At 36.2% G+C, this 20008-nt stretch overlaps 1 protein-coding gene across 3 annotated transcripts in view; it reads right to left on the minus strand.

Moving 5' to 3' along the window:
- Positions 1–20008, minus strand: part of EEA1 (early endosome antigen 1) — a 133019-nt gene that overhangs the window by 94302 nt on the left and 18709 nt on the right. For 2 of the 3 annotated variants that reach the window (XM_059936661.1, XM_059936660.1), the window contains exon 2: positions 5977–6069. In XM_059936661.1, the coding sequence (XP_059792644.1) occupies positions 5977–6069 (93 nt within the window). Of the gene's footprint in view, positions 1–5976; positions 6070–20008 lie in introns of those variants that run through there. The other variant, XM_059936662.1, reaches the window with a different exon arrangement.

A 20008-nucleotide genomic window follows, 5' to 3' on the forward strand; every position in this document is an offset into this window, starting at 1 on the left:
AATTATCCTGCCTGATAAGAAGATGGAAGGTACTGCCATGGGCTTGAGTAACTAGAAAAGAAAAGTAATAAAGATCATTGGCACTGATAACATTAAGAACTGGGAGGCTAAGATGTTCCTTGAGTTCCTTGATGTACGTTAGGATCATAGCAAGGAAGAGGAAGACTACAAACAAGGTTCCAAAGTAAGAGGCAAGACAGGGTAGCAGTTAAGAGCTAGTCTTGGGCTTGAATCCTGGATTCACACCACTCTTAGTAGCTTATATTACCTTCAATTTCCTCATCTGTTAAATGAGGTAACAATAACACCTACTCCATATGGGGGAGGGGGTCTCGTGAGAATTAAATAATACACGTTAAGTCCTTATCACAGCATCTGATACAAAGAAAACACTCAATAAATGTTAGCTATCATTAATATCATTGTTCCTCTTGTTAACAACCCTTTAAGGAGATTAGCCAGGGGATTAAAGTGAGGAACATGAATTCACTTATTTTTTCTTTTTACTGATGAAAGGGTTGTCTTCCAGGCAACCACAGGCCCAAGTATTAAAACTACAGAATAATAATTTTTTTTAAATGCACTGTTGCATTGTTTTTTACCACAATATCTTTATGCTGCCTGTCTCTATACTCATTTCTTCACTTTAAGTTTCCACATATCATCATTCAGTCATCTGTTCAAAAAGTATTGGGACTTCTCCGCTGGTCCAGTTGGTAAGACTCCGGGCTCCCAATGCAGGGGGCCCAGGTTCAACCCCTGGTCAGGGAACTAGATCCCGCACGTGTGCCACAACTAAGAAGTCCGCATGCTGCAACTAAAGATCCCACATGCCACAACTAAGACTGGGCAGCCATAAATAAATAAATAAATTTTTAAAAAAGTATTTACTGAGTGTGATTACTATGTCATTATGCTATGTTGTTGAGAATGCAATGGTAAAATAAAGCAAAGACCCCATCCTCAATAACCCTGCATGCTTCTTGAAAGAGCTGTAAAAGAAAATACCCCACTAATCAGAAAATCCTACTAGAACTACCTTCAAAATACATTTAGAACCTCAGGGCCTCCACTACTGCCCTGATCCAAGCCACCCTCACAGTGTACATGGATCACTGTAAAAGCCTTCTAACAGTCTCTCTGCTTCTATCCTTACCCCATTAACAGCTTTATTTTCCACACAGCAGCTAGAGTGATCCTACAAAAATATAGATAAATTTTGCCCTTTCCCTGATCCAAACTCTCCAATGACTTCCTATCTCACCAAGAGTAAAACACTAAAGTCTGTGCAAAAGCTTATAAGGCCCTACATGAGGTGGGCCTGATTATCTCACTAACCTAACCTCCCCCCATTCACTGTGCTGGAGCCACACTAGCCTCCTGGATGCTTTTTCAATATGCCAGGCATGCTCCCACCTCAGAGACTTGTTCCACATGCCTGCAACATGCTTGCTCCAGAAATCCACATGATTTCTCACTTCATTCAGTTCTTTCTGAGCTACCCCCTCCTCAGAGACATCTTCAGTAGTTGTGGCATGTGAGCCCACGTGCCACAACTACTGAAGCCCGTGTGCCTAGAGCCTGTGCTCCGCAACAAGAGAAGCCACTGCAATGAGAAGCCCCCGTACCACAACTAGAGAAAGCCCGCGCACAGCAACAAAGACCCAACGCAGCCAAAAATTAAATAAATTAATTAAAAATAAATAAATAAATTCCACCAGCATAAAGATTTTTTACTATTTCACTCAGTGCCATACCTCCAGCACCCAGAACAGTGTCTGGTGACAATAAATATTTGATAAATAAATGAATCTCAGACTAATAATCATTACCAAAAGGACAGGGAATTCTTTTCCACAGAAGCATGTGGAAGAAGCATCTATCCAACATGTGAGTTAGGAAAGTTTATTGGAAAAATTATCTGTGATGAGACTTGAAGGATAATCAGATGCTAACCAAGAAAAAAGAAAAAGCAAGACTAGGTAAGGCATAGAGATCAGCATATACAAAAGTTCAAAGATAAGAAAAAACTTGGCACACCTTAAAATCAGTTCATTATGCCTGGATCAAAGAACATAAAAAAATATAACCACATATATAAGGTCAATTGATTTCTCACAAAAGTGAAAATTTAATTCAATGGGAAAAGGTAACATTTTCAGCAAACGGTACTGCAACAAGCATATGGAAAAATGTGGTTTCCATATCCACATGGAAAAAATGAACCTCAACCACTATCTCATACCATATACAATAATTTAAAATAAATCATAGATTTAAATGTACATGCTAAAATGATTTTTTAATTTTTTTAATTCTTCTGTCTTTTTTTTAATTGAAGTATAGTGGATGTACAATATATATAAGTCACAGTTTACAATATAGTGATTCACAATTTTTAAAGGTTATATTCCATTTATAGTTATTATAAAATATTGGCTATATTCTCTGTGTTGTACAATATATCCTTGTAGCTTGATTTTTTTTTTTTTTTTAATCAGAAGCAAGCATAGGAGGAAGTTTTCCAACCTTGGGGTAGGCAAAAAACTTTGTAGTACCCAAAAAGCAAAAATCATAAAAGAAAAGGCTGACAAACTGCACTTCACCAAAATTTAAAACTTCTTCTCTTTGAAAGACAACATTAACAAAATGAAAAACAAGCCACAGACTGAGAAAAAATATACACATCACATATTTCTGATTGTGGTGTAAGGCCTAAAATTAAGGCCCAATATTTTGTGTTGCCTTGACAACTGGTGAAACTGGGAGGGCTTCAAATGGCCTAACTGCAAGTTCCGCTCCCCACTCTGCTCTCACAGATAAGGAGTTCTAGCCAAACAGCCCTCCTCTTCACAGGCAGCAAGCACAGGCCCTGCTTATCCCTGAGAAGGTTCCCTGCCGGCCCCTGGAATTATTCAAGCAAGCCAATCACATCTCCTTTAGAAACCAGGGGGCACCTTACCTTCCTGATACTACAATGCCTGCCTCTCACAAGCCCTGGTTGTTCATTTTGTTCCCAAGTGCAATCCTCATGTGGCCCTGCATGGCACACCGTGTCCTCCTGCTCTGGGCTGTGAGTATATGTGACTAATAAACTGCTGTTGTTCTCATTTGTCTCATTTGTCTAATTATGTGTTTAGCTATTCCCATAAGCCTAGGACAGGAATCCTTCCCTCACTAATCAGATGAATAGGAGGCAATCAAAACACTGACAAAGGATAAAGAACTCTTATAATTCCTTAAAATAAAGATAAATACTCCAATTTTCAAAATGGTCGGATTTCCAGTTCCAGACAAAATGGAACAGATACACTTCTCTATTCTTCCTGCTAAGTACAGCTGAAATCCAGAGGCATTATATATAAAACAAAACAAAAAGAAAATTCTGAAAGGTAAAGAGAAGAAGGCAGACCAGCTGAGGATCTCAGGAGCCAAGGACTGAGACAGTGGTGAGTACTCTGGGTTTTCTTTTCATCTCATATATTCTGGACTGGCTGCTGGAGAAGCCAGCTACCTGGAAACTTCAATGGACACCGACCAAAAAAGCCCCAAGAAAAGTCTGCTCTCCCTAGCCAAATGACTAGGAAAATGAAGCTCTGATTTGGTAATATGCTGGTCATTAGTGTGTTTCAGTGGGTACTAAGGATGGAAGCCAGATTAGAAACGGATAAAGAGTGAACAAAGAATTTGCTTCTGCAATGCAATATACTAAATAGTCTGAACAACTGTCCTGATGAGAACAAATGATATGATATTACTTATTACATTATGTATTATACAGATTATATATTTGTTATAGACTGAATGTCTATGTACCCTCAAAATTCATATGTTGAAATCTTAACCTCCAATGTGATGGGGCCATTGGGAGATGATTAAGTCATGAGGGTGGAGCCCTAATGAATGGGATTGGTACCTTTATATAATAAAAGAGACACCAGAGAGCTCTCTTGCCCCTTCTGCCATGTGAGGACAGCCATCTATAAACCAGAAAGGAAGCCCCCATCAGACACAGAATCTGCCAGATCCTTGATCTTGAACATCCCAGCCTCCAGAACTGTGAGAAATAAATGTTTGCTGTTTAATCCTCTCAGTGCTTTTGTTATAATAAACTATACTGACTAAGATACTATTATATATATTATTATACATAATAATATATAAAATATGATATAAATGAGCACTAAAGCAAGGTGTTGCTTTATTTCTGACTATTTTTTTAAAATCCTGCAGACCATGATATTTCAAATCCCCATTTAGATGGATGCTAAGGGCACAATGTTAAAACCTAGAATTTGTTCAAAGTGGGAAGCCAACATCAGGGTAAAAGGGAAGATTGAGAGAAAAAGAGAAATTGAGAGAGGTGGGGAGAGATATCAACTGAGACCTTAACAAGTCAATACCTTAACACTGGGCATATGGAAAAAACTATACCCCCTGAGAATTCATAATCACCAATAGCTCTCAATTAGGTTAGAAATTTACACTAGTGGGTAATCTGAAAAATTTCAAGTACCGAACTTAATTTAAGGGAGTCCCAGGTTAGTGGCACCTCTAGAGCAGTATGTGTATGCTGAAGGGAATAATTTGTGGCATAGGTAAAAACCAAAGTTGCATGAGGGAGAGATGATAAGCTGAGAATGTGAGAGAGAATGGAATCCAGAGCACAAGGGAAAGGACTGAAATCTGATAGGAAAAGAGACCTGTCTTCCGCGTACTAAAGTAATAAAGAGAATAGAGTTGCAAGTATAGTTTTAGGGACAAAATGAGAACATTCATCTTTTCTCAATGGTATAGAAGGTGACGGTGAGAAGGCAGGACTAAGGTAAGACACATGGAAGGTTTGAGGACAAAGAAGAGAGTACAACTATCACAGAGAGCAGAAAAGGGAGCCTAATAAGAAAATATAGCAGGATTATCAGGCACTGCTCATTTACGCACTGGAGATTTTTTTGTTGTTTTTGGTCTGAATGAGGTCAACAATTACTACTAAATTCCTTTCCAAGGTTACAACCTAGCTCTCTGAGCTCATCATGTCATAAATACAGTTTGGAATGTTTTCCTTAAAGATATTTACTTAAACTTGCTCTTAATAAAGTTCAACTGATACTTTACTTCTCACTCTCACAGCCTTGTTCGATCTTGTTATGGTTAATATACATATACATGAAGACAGATGGTCAAAAAGAGACAAAACAGAGAAATGAATGGATAGAGAAATACCTAGAAACATACACATAATAGACTCACCAACCAAGAGATGGGAAAGAATAGGGAAAAGGGGACTGGGTAGGTGGTACAGCTGGGCCGAGAAAGGGGCAATTGACAAAAACTGTCATAGCAGAAATGTGAGTGTGTTGATCTCTTAGGGGCAGTGTTATGGGTGGTTTTTATGTTCTCTTACCTTATCTCCTTTTTCTATAATGAGTATATATTATTTGTTAAAAATAATGATAGTAATGTAGCAACTTCTAAGGCTGACTTCTCAAAAAATTTGAGTTATTTCTTTTTTAGACTTATTTACTTTCTCCATTAATTTTTAACAAGCTATCAGAAGTTCTTACAGAGTCATATGAAGACAACAAATAATATATAAATGTTATAGTTCATCTAATTTTTCATTAGCTTAGTCATTCATGGCAGTACAAACACATAAGTAGATACTAATTAACTGGTAATTCTTTACAAACAGATTTTTAAATCTTCATTAAGTTGAGATGACTTTAACATTAAAGATAAATTGTCAATATTATTTTTCAGTCTTAATATACACTTTCGCAGTCTCACAACTAAGCACTATTATCTATCTACAAGTGAGGTTCAAAAGTTGCATTCCAATTTGTAAGAAAGATTTATGAGCTCTTTCCCTACAAAAGTTCAAATTATCAATTGTTACTCCATATATTTGCTATTTTTCCTTAAATAATATTTTCCTTAAATAAAACAATATTTATTGCCAAATTATTATTTTCATACCTCCGAAGAGCTTTCATTATTGACATCCACTGTGTTTATAGGAGCTGATGATGAATCTAAATCAGAACCTTGAGAGCCAACTCTCCCAGGAGTCTGAAACACAAGCAGAAAGGGGGAAAAAAATCAAAGTAAATATCAACAATATATTCATAAACTATTTAATAACCTAAACAGTAATCAGGGCTAGCCTTACACATAAAGGTAGATGTCCTCTCAATAATAACAAACAGCACTAGAAGCTATCCTTTATTAAAGACTGACTGGACCTAATACTGTATCAAGATCTCTATCTGCCTTCTCTCAGCTTTAGTCTTTTTAAATTAATAACAAGTTTACTTTTGTATATAGTGCTTTATCATCTTCACCTCACTTTTACAGAATATCCTATTTAATCATAATGACATCTCTGAGAGAGACAGGTAAAATGTTATATCCATAGATGAGAAAACAAATTCAAAGCAGCTAAGGGACTTCTCAAGATTCTACTGTTAACAAAAATCAGAAAGAAGCAGAACTAAAATGCTGAAATTCTAATTCCTCTTGCATTGCTCCCCACTACGTCAAGTGAACTACAATGATTTGAGGGGAGCTAAAAAGGTCAACACAGGCCACATTATCTAGTCACCCATCCATCTACTACCCATGCCAACCATTACCAATCTGTTTCCAATACTTAATATTCCATCATCAAATATACAGTTTGGAGGGTTAAAGGCCTTTTTTTTTTCTCTCCTGCAACATTTATCATCTAACATTATTATTCATCATACTTAGGTATGACATTAAAGGAACTGGAAATCTAGTAAAATATTGGCTAAAAGACAGATTCAGAGCACAAGAACTGACTCAATAATCCTTATCAAAAACATTTATGGTGCACAGTATCATTATTCCCACTTTATACAAGAGAGAATAAAGGTGTAGAAGTTAAGTTACTTGCCCAAAGTCACATGGCTAATAAGTGGAAAGGATTTTAACTTGAGCAGTCTGATACTTAATCACTAACGCATACTAGTTGACATCTCCACTGAGATATACCTCAAGCACCCAAGATTGAGAACAAATCGCTAAACATCTGTCTCAAAACATGAACACCCTGTACATCACTTACATATTCAACATAAATGCCAAAGAAGGATGAATTGATACCACTTCAAAATTCATCAATTAAATTAAGGATTATAAAAACTGCATAGAAAAAATGAAATAACATGTGTGTACTATGTATAATTATGTATAAAAACTAATTATATAAGAAAAAAGATTCAAAGGAAATATCCCAAAATGCAAACAATGATTTCTTTAGCAAGAAACAATTATGGGTTTTTTGGTCTTTAGTTTCTCAGTTTTTGTTTTTGCTACATTTTTTTCAGAATTTTAGATTCATAGTTAAATTACTTTTACATTGAGAAATTTTTGATATTAAAAATAATCAGTTGTCTAAATTGGATGATCTACATTCCTATCATATTTTCCCAAAACATAACTCTTTAAAACTTTTTAAACTTATCCAGAGTATGTCTTTATTGTGTTCACTTAACATCCACAACATTCTCATGTTTGAACTATTACATCAGCTACCCTCCTCCAAAAAAACAAAGCAAAATTCTTTCCCAAAATGATATACTTGAGACATGAATTTATAAATAAAAGCCTGCTATCTGAGTTTGATGATATACTCATGCATGTGACAAAAAAAGTAACTAAATAGTAAAAAAAATTAAAGAGCATTTTAATTATATACTTAATATAAATAACTGTATAAAACTAGAAATTCATTTTTGACTCATCAACATTTCAGAGCTTCACATCATAATGGTTTTTAAAACTACTGACCCCATCCCCAAAAGCACTGGAAACAAAAGCTGTACCTCCCAAGAACTACACTTTCCCCATTTCTGTATCCTAAGTTTTTCCAGAGTCCAGGTGGCTTTTCACCTGAGATTTACCTTGCCTGAGAACAAGCAATTCACAGAAATATCTACATAATCCTATTATCATCACCAAAAATACCCTTCCTTAAATTTGCCTAAAATAATCCTAGTAAACAGACCTAAGTAAGTCCAAGAGGCATGGGGAAAAAAGAAGAAACAATAAAATCATCATGAGATGCTTTTGATGTGCATATTTTACACACATTCCCTCATTCCCTCCAATTGTTGCTAAATTGTCTAAGAACTTCTTTTTCTATTATTAGGCTGCCAAAATCCCATCACTTCAATGAGAAGTGCAATTACAGTAACAATGACCCTGAGGAAACAATATAAAGCATTCTAACATTTACACTTATAAAAAGTTTTACTTTGTAAATACAATGGGATAAGAATAATTTGTGCTAAAAACTTAAAATGATAGGGGATAAATATCTTCCAAATTGTGTTTTTTAGGAAAATTATTACATAATTTAGATATCTTTTACAGTGACCAAAAGGTACAAAACACATTCACTTTGTTTATGGTTTCTTCAATAGATATTTATCCATCTCCCATGAAGTACCTAACATTCTATAAAGCTCTGCATGCCAAACGGAGGACACTGGGTATGAGGACAATATAAGAGAAACAAGGAGCAAGCCTTCAGGTAGACTATACAACTTGGCTGGGGAAACCAAGCTAATGTGTAAAAAAAGAGATAGGAAACAATTTTAAAAAAATTAAATGCTAAAGGGCGGAGCTCTGAATGTGAGCAGAATTCTGAGAAAGAAGAGATCAATGCAAGTTGTGGTAATTGAAAAAAATCTTATTTCTTGAAGTTAAATTTAATTAAATAAAATGACAATCATTCCAAATACATGAAAAAAATGCACAAGAGCAGACAGGGCAGAAATAAGAACACTGTATTTGATAAAAAATACATATGTTTGAAATAAAGTAATATACACACAAACAGGTTATTAACTAGGTTAAACTGATAATGTGGAATAGGGTAAGGGATATAAAGCATTGAAATATGCCATGGTAAAGAGAGAGTGTCCACAACTCCAGTCCAGATTGCACTCACAGTTAGCATAGAAACTAAGCTGCCTCAGCTCCAATCAAAGATCAATAGCTGATTAAAATTTTTTTAATGTTAAAATTGTAGACGTATGCTCAAGCACAAGGTAAGTATCTCAGTGGACAAAAAATAAAACAAACACACAGAGTATAGAGTTTGGGAACTAAAGTAGATAGAGGCAAACAAGTTCTAATGAGATAATAGGAACCAAAACACCCTACATGTGATAGGTAACAAGAAGCCAGGCCCACTGTGGCAACTCAGAAAGTTGGCCAAAACTACTACCCCCTGCCATAAGCAATGACTTTTTAAAGCTGTAAACCCAACAAGCACTGTGTCTGGGCTTGAAGCTTGATCAAAACTTTTCCAGGCAGGGATGAATGGGCATTCCAAGCAAAGCATTATTTACAAAAGTGAAAAATTATGGGAGAGTTCAAGATGGTAGCATAAAAGATCATGAACTGACCTCCTCCTACAGACATAACAAATGTACAACCACATATGGAACAGTTCCCCCAGAAAGGGATTTGAAAACTGAATGAACAGAACCTCCACAACAAAGGGTAAAATAAAAGGACAGCAACAAGATGCATAGGACAGGAGAAGATATGAAAACCACACCTCAGCTTCAGCAATCCACTATTGGGAGAGACCACAAAGGCACGAATCCTTTCCCTGAGGAACGAGGGATTTGAGCACATCAGGCACCCCAACCCCTAGATCTTGCACAAGAGAGATGAGCCTCCAAAACACCTGGTTTTGCAAACCAACGGGAAATATGTCCAGGAAAGCTACTCTTAAAGTAGAATAGAAAACCTGCTCTTAAAGGACTTGCACACAGATTGACTTGACCTGAAAACCAGTGCAAAAACACCAAATTGAAAAGTGCATAAGACCATAGGTGAAGGGGACTCACCTATTAATCTTGAAGCATCTGCTAGAGAGGCAGGAACCAGTTGGAATGCTCCCCACGGGCTGAGTCACTGGCAGGAGCCATTTATGTGATCTCAGGCTACCTTGCTAATACTGGTGCTGGAAGGCACCACTTTGGAATTCTCCACCCAACCTATTAGCACCAGTGGGCACATCCCACCAGGGGTGAGAGAGCACTGCCAACCCCCGCACCTCAGGTGGGCCTCACAGCTGCCCAAGCAACAGCCCCACCCACCAGCACCCCACAGCAGCTGTGGCCCCACAAACTGCATGTAGCCCACATAGGAGACACCCCTTGAGCCCCTGACTCTGGTGGCTAGATAGGATTGTGCTTCCGAGCCCCATAGGACATCTCCTAAATAAAGCCACTCCTTCAAGACTAAGAGAGATAGCTGATATGCCTAATACATAGAAACAAACACAAAGAATTAGGCAACATTAGGAGACAGAGGAAGATATTCCAATCAAAAGAGTAAGTCAGAACCTCAAAAAAAAGAACTAAACAAAACAGAGATAAACAATCTACCTGATAAAAAGTTCAAAGTAATGGTCATAAAGACACTAACCAAACTCAGATGAAGAAAAAATTAGCACAGTGAGAACTTCAACAGAGATAGAAAATATATGAAAGTACCAAACAGAAGTTATAACTGAACTGAAAAATATGCTAGAGGGGTTCAACAGCAAACTGGGTGAAGTAGAAGAACAAATCAGCCAGCAGGAAGATAAAACAATGGAACTCACCCAGACAGAGCAGAAAATGAAATAAGTATTTTAAAAAGCAAAGACAGGGACTTCCCTGGTGGTCCAGTGGTTAAGAATCCGCCTTCCAAGGCAGGGGACACGGGTTCAATCCCTGGTCAGGGAACTAAGATCCCACATGCCGCAGGGCAACTAAGCCCGTGTGCCGCAATCACTGAGCCTGCGCACTCTGGAGCCCATGCACAGCAACTATGGAGCCCCCGCACCACAACTAGAGAGAAGCCAGCGCACCACAACAAAAGATCCCGCATGCCACAACGAAGATCCAGCATGCCACAACTAAGACCCGACGCAGCCAAATAAATAAATATCTTTTAAAAATAATAAATAAAATAAAGATAAAAAATGAAGACACCTTAAGGGAACTTTGGGGCAACATCAAGCAGAATAACATTTGCATTATAGGGGTGCCAGAAAGAAAGAGTGAAAGGGACAGAAAACCTACTTGAAGAAATAGTTGCTGAAAACATCCTTAATCAGGGGAAGGAAACAGACATCCAGGTCCAGAAAGCACAGAGAGTTCCAAATAAGATGAACCCAAAGAGACACACACCAAAACACACTATAATTAAAACAGTAAAAATAAAGGATTAAGAGAGAATCCTAAAAGCAACAAGAGAAAAACAAATTGTTACATACAAGGAAAACTCTATAACTCTACAAGCAGATTTTTCAGCAGAGCCTTTACAGGCCAGAAGGGAGTGGCAGATCATATTCAAAGTGCTGAAAGAAAAAACTTCCAACCAAGAATTCTCTACACAGCAAAGTTATTCAGAATTGAAGAAGAGATCAAGAGTTTCCCAGATGAGCAAAAGCTAAAGGTATTCATCACAACTAAACTGGCCCAACAAGAACTATTAATGGGACTTCTTTAAGCTGAAAAGAAATGGCACTAATTAATAATAAGAAAACATATGAAAGTAAAAATCTCACTGTTAAAGGTAAATGTATGATAAAAGCAGAGGATCAATCACTTATAAAGCAAGCACAAAGGTTAAGAGACAAAAGTACTAAAAATAACTAAAATTACAATAATTAGTTACAGGATGCATAAAATAAAAAGAAGTAAAATGTGTCATCAAAAGTAGGAAACATAGGGAGGGAGTAAAAAGATAAAGCTTTGGAATGATTTCTAATTTAAGTTGCTAGCAACTTAAAACAGGCTACTACTTACATAGAATGTTACAGGTGAACCTCACAGTAACCACAAGGAAAAAACTTATAGTAAATACACAAAAGAAAGTGAGAAAACCTAAACATAACACTAAAAGAAACCACACCAAAACACAAAGGAAAAGAGAGAACTACAAAAACAGCCAGAAAACAATTAACAAAATGGCAATAAGCACATACTTATCAATAATTACCTTAAATGTAAATGGACTAAGTTCAATAGTCTTACCTCAAGAAACAAGAAATCCCCAATAAACAATCTAACCTTACACCTAAAGGAACTAGAAAAAGAAGAACAAATGCCAAAATAGGTAGATGGAAGGAAACAATAAAGATCAGAGCAGAAACAGAGACTAAAAAAAGAAAAAAAAACAAGATCAATGAAACTAAAAGCTGATTCTTTGAAAAGATAAATAAAATTGACGAACATTTAGCTAGACTCACCAGGAAAAAAAAGAGGACTCAAATAAATAAAATCAGAGATGAAAGAGGAGATATTATAACTAACACCACAGAAATACAAAGGATCGCTCATGATCTATGAATATACGCCAACAAATTGGACAACCTAAAAGAAACAGAAAATTTTTTAAAAACATACAATCTTCCAAGACTGAATCATGAAGAAATAGAAAAATCTGAATAGACCAATTACTAGTAAGGAGATTGAAACTGTAATCAAAAATCTCCCAACAAATCAAAGCCCGGAGCAGACAGATTTACTGGCGAATTCTACAAAGTATTCAAAGATTTAATACCTTTAGAAGGATTTAATATCCTTCTCAAATTCTTCAAAAAACTGAAAAGAAGGGAAGGCTTCCAAACACATTTTATGAAGCCAGCGTTAACCTGATACCAAAAGCAGACAAGGAGACCACAAAAAAAGAAAATTACAAGCCAATATCATTGATGAACACAGATGCAAAAATCCTCAACAAAATGTTAGCAAACTGAATCCAACAATGCATTAAAAGAAGCATACACCATGATCAAGTGGAATTTATTCCAGGGATGAAAGGATGGTTCAACATCCACAAATCAATCAACATGATACATCACATTAACAAAATGAAGGATAAAAATTATATGGTCATCTCAATAGATGCAGAAAAAGCATTTGACAAAATTCAACATCAATTTATGATAAAAATTATCAACAAAGTGGGTAGAGAGGAAATATACCTTAACATAATAAAGGCCATATATGACAAATCCACAGCTAGTATCACACTAAACAATGAAAAACTGAAAGCTTTTCCTCTAAGATCAGGAAACAAGACAAGGATGCCCACTATTTTCACTTATTTTCAACATAGCATTGGAAGTCCTAGCCAAAGCAATTAGAAAAAAAAAAAAAAAGGAAATAACAGGCTTCCGAATCAGAAAGTAAAACTGTCACTATTTGCAGATGACATGATACATATAGAAAACCCTAAAGACTACACACACACAAACACACACACAAAAAATGTCAGTACTAATAATATAATAAATGAATTTAGTGAAGTCACAGGGTACAAAATCAACATACAAAAGTCTGTGGCATTTCCACACCAACAACAAACTATCACAAAGAGAAGTTAAGGGACTTCCCTGGCAGTCCAGTAGTTAGGACTCTGCACTTCCACTGCAGGGGGCATGGGTTTGATCCCTGGTTGGGGAACTAAGATCCCCTCATGCCATGGCATGGCCGAAAAAGAAAAAGAAAGAGAAATTAAGAAAACAATCCCATGTATGGCTGCATCAAAAAGAGTAAAATACCTAAGAATAAATTCAACCAAGGAGGTGAAAGACCTGTTACAGTGAAAACTGTAAGACAATGATGAATGAAGTTGAAGACACAACCAAATGGAAAGATATTCTGTGTTCATGGATTGGAGGAATTAATATTGTTAAAATGTCCATACTACCCACAGCAATCTACAGATTCAGTGCAATCCCTATCAAAATTCCAATGGCATATTTCACAGAACCAGAACAAATAATTCTAAAATGTGTATGGAACCACAGAAAAATCCCAAATAGTCAAAATAATCTTGAGAAAGAAGAAAAAAGCTTGGAGGTATCACACTCCCTGATTTCAAACTATACTATAAAGCTACAGTAATAAAACAGTATGGTACTGGCACAAAAACAGACACACAGATCAATGAAACAGAACTGAGAGTCCAAAAATGTATACCTACGCATATATGACAATTAATTTATGACAAAGGAGCAAAGAACATACCATGGAGAAAAGATAGTCTATTCAATAATGGTGCTGGGGAAAACAGACAGCCACATGCAAAAGAATGAAACAAGTAACTCAAAATGGATTAAAGACTTGAATGTAAGACCTGCAACCATGAAATTTCTAGAAGAAAACTTCACTGATATCAGTCTTTTTTTTTTGTCATTTAAGCAGTGAGTTTTATTTTGTTTTTGTTTTTTATGATTTATTTTTTAATTGAGGTTTTTTTTACAATTTTTGAGATATATTTGACATATAACATTATATTAGCTTCAGGTGTACAACATAATGATTCAGTATTTGCATATGTTGCAAAATGAGCACCACAATAAGTCTGGTTAACATTCATTGATATCGGTCTCAGCAATGTTTCTGTGGCTCTGACTCCAAAGACAAGCGAAAGAAAAGCAAAAATAAACAAATGGGACTATATCAAACTAAAAAGCTTCTGTACAGCAAAGGAAACCATCATTAAAACAAAAAGGCAACCTACTGTATGGGAGAAGACATTTGCAAATCATATATCCAATAAGGGGTTAATATCTGAAATCTACAAAAAACTCATACAACTCAACAACAAAAAAACCACCAAATCAAAAAATGAGCAGAGGACCTGAACAGACATTTTTCCAAAGAAGACACACAGGTGGCCAACAGGCACATGAAAGGATGTTCATGATCACTAATTATTAGGGAAATGGAAATCAAAACCACAATGAGATATCACCTCACACTTGTCAGAAAAGACAAGAAATAAATGTTTGAGAGGGTGTGGAGAAAAAGGAACCCTGAACTATTTGTGGGACTATAAATTGGTGCAGCCCCTATGAAAAGCAGTATGGAGGTTCCTCAAAAAATTAAGACTAGAACTACCATACGACCCAGCTGTTTCACTTCTGCCTATTTATCTGAAAGACACAAAACCACTCATTCAAACAGATATATGCACCCCTATACATTACAGAATTATTTACAACAACCAAGATATGAAAAAAAACCTAAGTGTCCATTAAGGATGAATGGATAAAGAAGACATGGCATACACATACGTACACACACACACACACACAGGACTACTCCTCAGCCATAAAAAAAGAATGAAATTCTGCCATTTGTGACCACATGGATGGACCTTGAAGGTATTATGCTAAATGAAATAAGTCAGACAGAGAAAGACAAATACCATATGATTTTGCTCATACACAGAATCTAAAAAACAAAACAAAACAAATGAACAAATAAAATAAAACTAAAACGAACTCATAGACACAGAGAACAGATTAGTGGTTGCCAGAAGGAAAGGGGGTTGGGAAGTGGGCAAAATGGGTAAAGGGGGTCAACTGTATGGTGATGGGCAGCAACTAGACTTGTGGTGGTGATCACTTTGTAGTGTACACAGATGTCAAATCATAATGCTATACACCTGAAACATATAATTCTTAAAAATTTTAAGTGAAAAATTACAAGCAAACTATGTTCAAAACAAAGAACAGGTTAACTAAATTGTGACATACCCAACTCAACAAAACTGACAATTAAAAATGACAAGGGTAGGGGACTTCCCTGTCGGTCCAGTGGTTAAGACTCCACACTTCCACTGCAGGGGGCATAGGTTCAATCCCTGGTCAAGGAACTAGGGTCCCGCATGCCGTGCGGCACAGCCAAAAAATTTTTTTTAATTTTTTAAATTGTTTTTAAAAGTGACAAGGGTGAAGATTGTGCAAAGAAATTATAACACATGTGATATAATGTTGAATTTGTAAGACAGGCAAAATACAAAGTTTGGATATATTATGATTTCAATTATGTAAAGATATAAACACAGAGATTGAAAGGTCACAGAAGACTGTTGTGTTTTACATCAGGGTTATTTTTGTTGTTATTACTACTTTTCCTCTATGTTGCTGAAAGGATAAGATTTGTGTTGATGATTTAGTTAACCACCTACCCATCTCTTCTCAAAAATTTTTATTAGTGTGGTCATATTTTTTTTTAATTTTCAGATTTTTTTTAATTAAAAAATATTTGGGCTAGCAAAAGATCCAAATGATTAGAGTTATCAAACACCTATCATTAATGCTTAGTGGTGTCAGCCAAACAGATCAAAATTTGAAAACATGGGGGAAAAAGGTTATATGGTATTCAAAGTATTTATTTCAACCGAATAAGAATAGATGTCTGCAATATATTTGGCTACCTTAGGTTGTTGATAATATAAAAATACATTCCTACTACCAACAACTATAAGATCAACATAAAGCAGCATTAATCTCTCCAAAAACTACTTTCAAAAATCACATACAAGTTTTTGAAGAAAGAACAGGACTTAACTGGGAAAAAAAAAGTTACTGTTTACTGTATGCAATACCTTGAAAGGTAGTATCACTATCAAAGAAGTTTTAACAACATGAAGTTTCTTTAAAATGCATTTTTATCTATTTCAGACTAGTTGTTTATTGAATACAACTTTAAAAATCTACTGTGAGAATCATAATTACACTGCTGTAATCCAAAGCAACCAATAGCTATGTCTTCCAATTATGACTGAAAATCTAATAGCAAAGAAAATCAAAACAAACATCTAGTAGCATATAAAAAACACCTATTTTATAGATGAATAACAAAAGTTTTTCTAATATCTGGTGATATACTGAGTCAGAGCTTCCAAACTCAACATACCCTCCCTATATATAACTCTCCCCCTACATATGACTTCACTACAGAGAAGATCAAGCAGGAAGAGGGCAATAATTTCATTGAGAACATAACTCAGTTTTACAACCTAATTGCTACTAAAAATAAAGAACCTCATCTCTAAATCTTACCTATCTTCAAAGCACTAAAACCAACTAAAAGGATAACTAGTCTTTGCACACAGAAGAGATGTAGTAAATGCTTAATAAGCAAATGCACAACCCATACCACTCTAGCTGAAACTAGACTGGGAACAAGGCAAACCAGCAGAAGCTGAGTTAGTAACACATTAATTGCCAGAAAAAGGTGAGTTGACTAGAAATAGAATATTGCTTTTACGAAAATCTTTGAAAAAAATTGTTGTAAGATACTAAACACACCTTATACTTAGCAAAGTTATTTCTGAAACTGGAAAGGATACAAGTATTAGAAATTAAATGACATACAACCTCAAAACCTTGGAGACTCTTAGACATGGACAAGGATTTCTTATAAAATGTAACTTTCAGCATTGATTTTGTTACTCTGTTTCACCCTCCTCCCACCATAAAGACCAACTAGGAAAATTTTCACAAATTCAAGAAGTTTGAAAAGCCATCTATTATATTCAGACCTTAAGAAGGGTGCTTTTGGGACTTCCCTGGTGGCGCAGTGGTTAAGAATCCGCCTGCCAATGCAGGGCACACGGGTTTGAGCCCTGGTCTGGGAAGACTCCACATGCCGCGGGGCAACTAAGCCCGCGTGCCACAACTACTGAGCCTGTGCTCTGGAGCCCACGAGCCACAACTACTGAGCCCACGTGCCACAAATACTGAAGCCTGCACGCCTAGAGCCCGCGCTCCACAACAAGAGAAGTCACCGCGATGAGAAGCCCACACACCACAACGAACAGTAGGCTCCGGTCGCAGCGACTAGAGAAAGCCCGTGCACAGCAATGAAGACCCAATGCAGCCAAAAATAAAACAAATCTATCAAAAAAAAAAAGAAGGGTGCTTTAAATACACTACCTGATCCTTGTACTATAAATGAATAATCAAAGATTTCTTAGGGCCCTCACTACCTCTTTCTTACTATTAAGAACTAAGAACTTTGCACATACAGATGAACTGAGAAGGTATATTTGCAAATGACAATTTTCTTATTTCATGGAAAGCATTCCAGGGCTTCCCAGGGAATTTTCATGTTCAACCTCTTAGCTTACCATACACTGTTAGGTGATCTCACTTATTCCCTTAACTTTAATTATCCCCCAATGCAGACAAAAATAAAATTCTAAATCTAATCCAGATCTCTGCTGAACTTCAAATTCATATTTTCCTTCCCTGCTAAATATCTCTACCAGAGTGCCATGAAAGCATACTAAAGTCATTTTAATCAAAACGAAATTCATTATCTGTTCTCATAAAACTTTTATCCATCTGCATTCTCTACCTGAACTTACAGAAACATCACACACCCATCTTGCTTAAATCTAAAGCATTACCCTTAACTCCCCTCTTTCTCAACCTTCACATCCAATCACCAAATTAATTGAATCACCTACATAAATTTTGCATCTATCACTTCTTCATCTCCTTTGCCATTAACTCAGTTCAAGACTTCATCATCTCTCACCTGGACTATAAAAGAGAGACTTAATTTAGCACCCTATATCTCTATACTACATTTCCAGTTGCTTTCTAATTGATTTCCCAAAGCACCTCAAATGAATCATTTCCAAAATCAAACCACTTATCTCAACCCTTTACCATCCCAGGGAAAAAGTTTTCTTTTCCTCCTATGTTCTCTAGCTTAATTAATAATAATTGTCTGGGGCTTCCCTGGTGGCGCAGTGGTTGAGAGTCTGCCTGCCAATGCAGGGAACACGGGTTCGAGCCCTGGTCTGGGAAGATCCCACATGCCGCGGAGCAACTAGGCCCGTGAGACACAATTACTGAGCCTGCGCGTCTGGAGCCTGTGCTCCGCAACAGGAGAGGCCGCGATAGTGAGAGGCCCGCGCACCGCGATGAAGAGTGGCCCCCGCTTGCCACAACTGGAGAAAGCCCTTGCACAGAAACGAAGACCCAACACACCCAAAAATAAATAAATAAATAATAATTGTCATTTATTTAAAACCTCAGCTAAAGTCTAACTGAACTCAAATTGATATCTGTACACCAAAGTTCATCGCAGCATTCACAATAGCTAAAGGGTGGAAACAACCCAAGTGTCCACCGATGGATGTATGGATAAACAAAATGTGGTATATGCATACAGTAGAATATTATTCAGCCTTTCAAAGGAAGGAAATTCTAATACAAGCTACAACATGGATGAACCCAGGAAGCATTAGTCTAAGTGAAATAAGCCAGACACAGAAGGACCAATATATATGACTCCACTAATATGAGTACCTAGAATAATCAAATTCACAGAGACAGAAAGTAAAACAGTGGTTACCAAAGGCTGGGGTAGGGGGAATAAGGAGTTGTTTAATGGTACTGAATTTCAGTTTGGGAATGATAAAAACATTCTGGAAATAGATAGTTGTGATGGTTGCACAACAATATGAGTGTACTTAATGCCAACAAACTGTACACTTTAAAATGATAAAAATGTTAAACTTTACGTTATAATTTTTAAATTTTAAACCTAACTGAATCTCAAGTTAATGCTATAGCCACACAGAGAAGATAATTATTTCAAGTGTTTTAAGAACACAATGTTTTGACTTTATAGCCTTAGCGAGCTATAGTATAAGGACAAAAAGAACTGCTAAAAAAAAATTAGTAAAACTGATTCAGTAAGCTTATTAACAGTAATATTAGTATTGTTATTTTAAAGCTATGGTATGTATATTTGTAGGAAAAATAATTATGTTAACGTTAAGAGCCAAGATGTTCAGTATAAAATTTAAAAATATAAACTCAAAGAAGGAAAAAATACTTTAATTTGAACTCATGTTGTTTTGCTTTTTAAATCTGTCCATATGTACATGTGTGTATATATATATATCCTAGTTCTTATCTTAAATGCTTAAAAGCAATGACAACACAGAAGCAATGAGTACCCTAAGTGCCCAGACAGTGGTATTTAAATAGCATTCCCCATTAAAAGGAACCAGGATTCTTTGGAGAAATGGATGATTCCAGCCTGGAGGAGAAATTTTACTAGATGAACCTGGCACATGTTGTGCCACAAAGCAAGGAAGTTATCAAACATTAACAGGGTCCTGTCAAAATGACAAAAGTCACCTTGAAGGC

Source organism: Balaenoptera ricei, chromosome 10, assembly GCF_028023285.1.
Source record: "Balaenoptera ricei isolate mBalRic1 chromosome 10, mBalRic1.hap2, whole genome shotgun sequence".
In the NCBI taxonomy this organism is placed as follows: domain Eukaryota; kingdom Metazoa; phylum Chordata; class Mammalia; order Artiodactyla; family Balaenopteridae; genus Balaenoptera; species Balaenoptera ricei.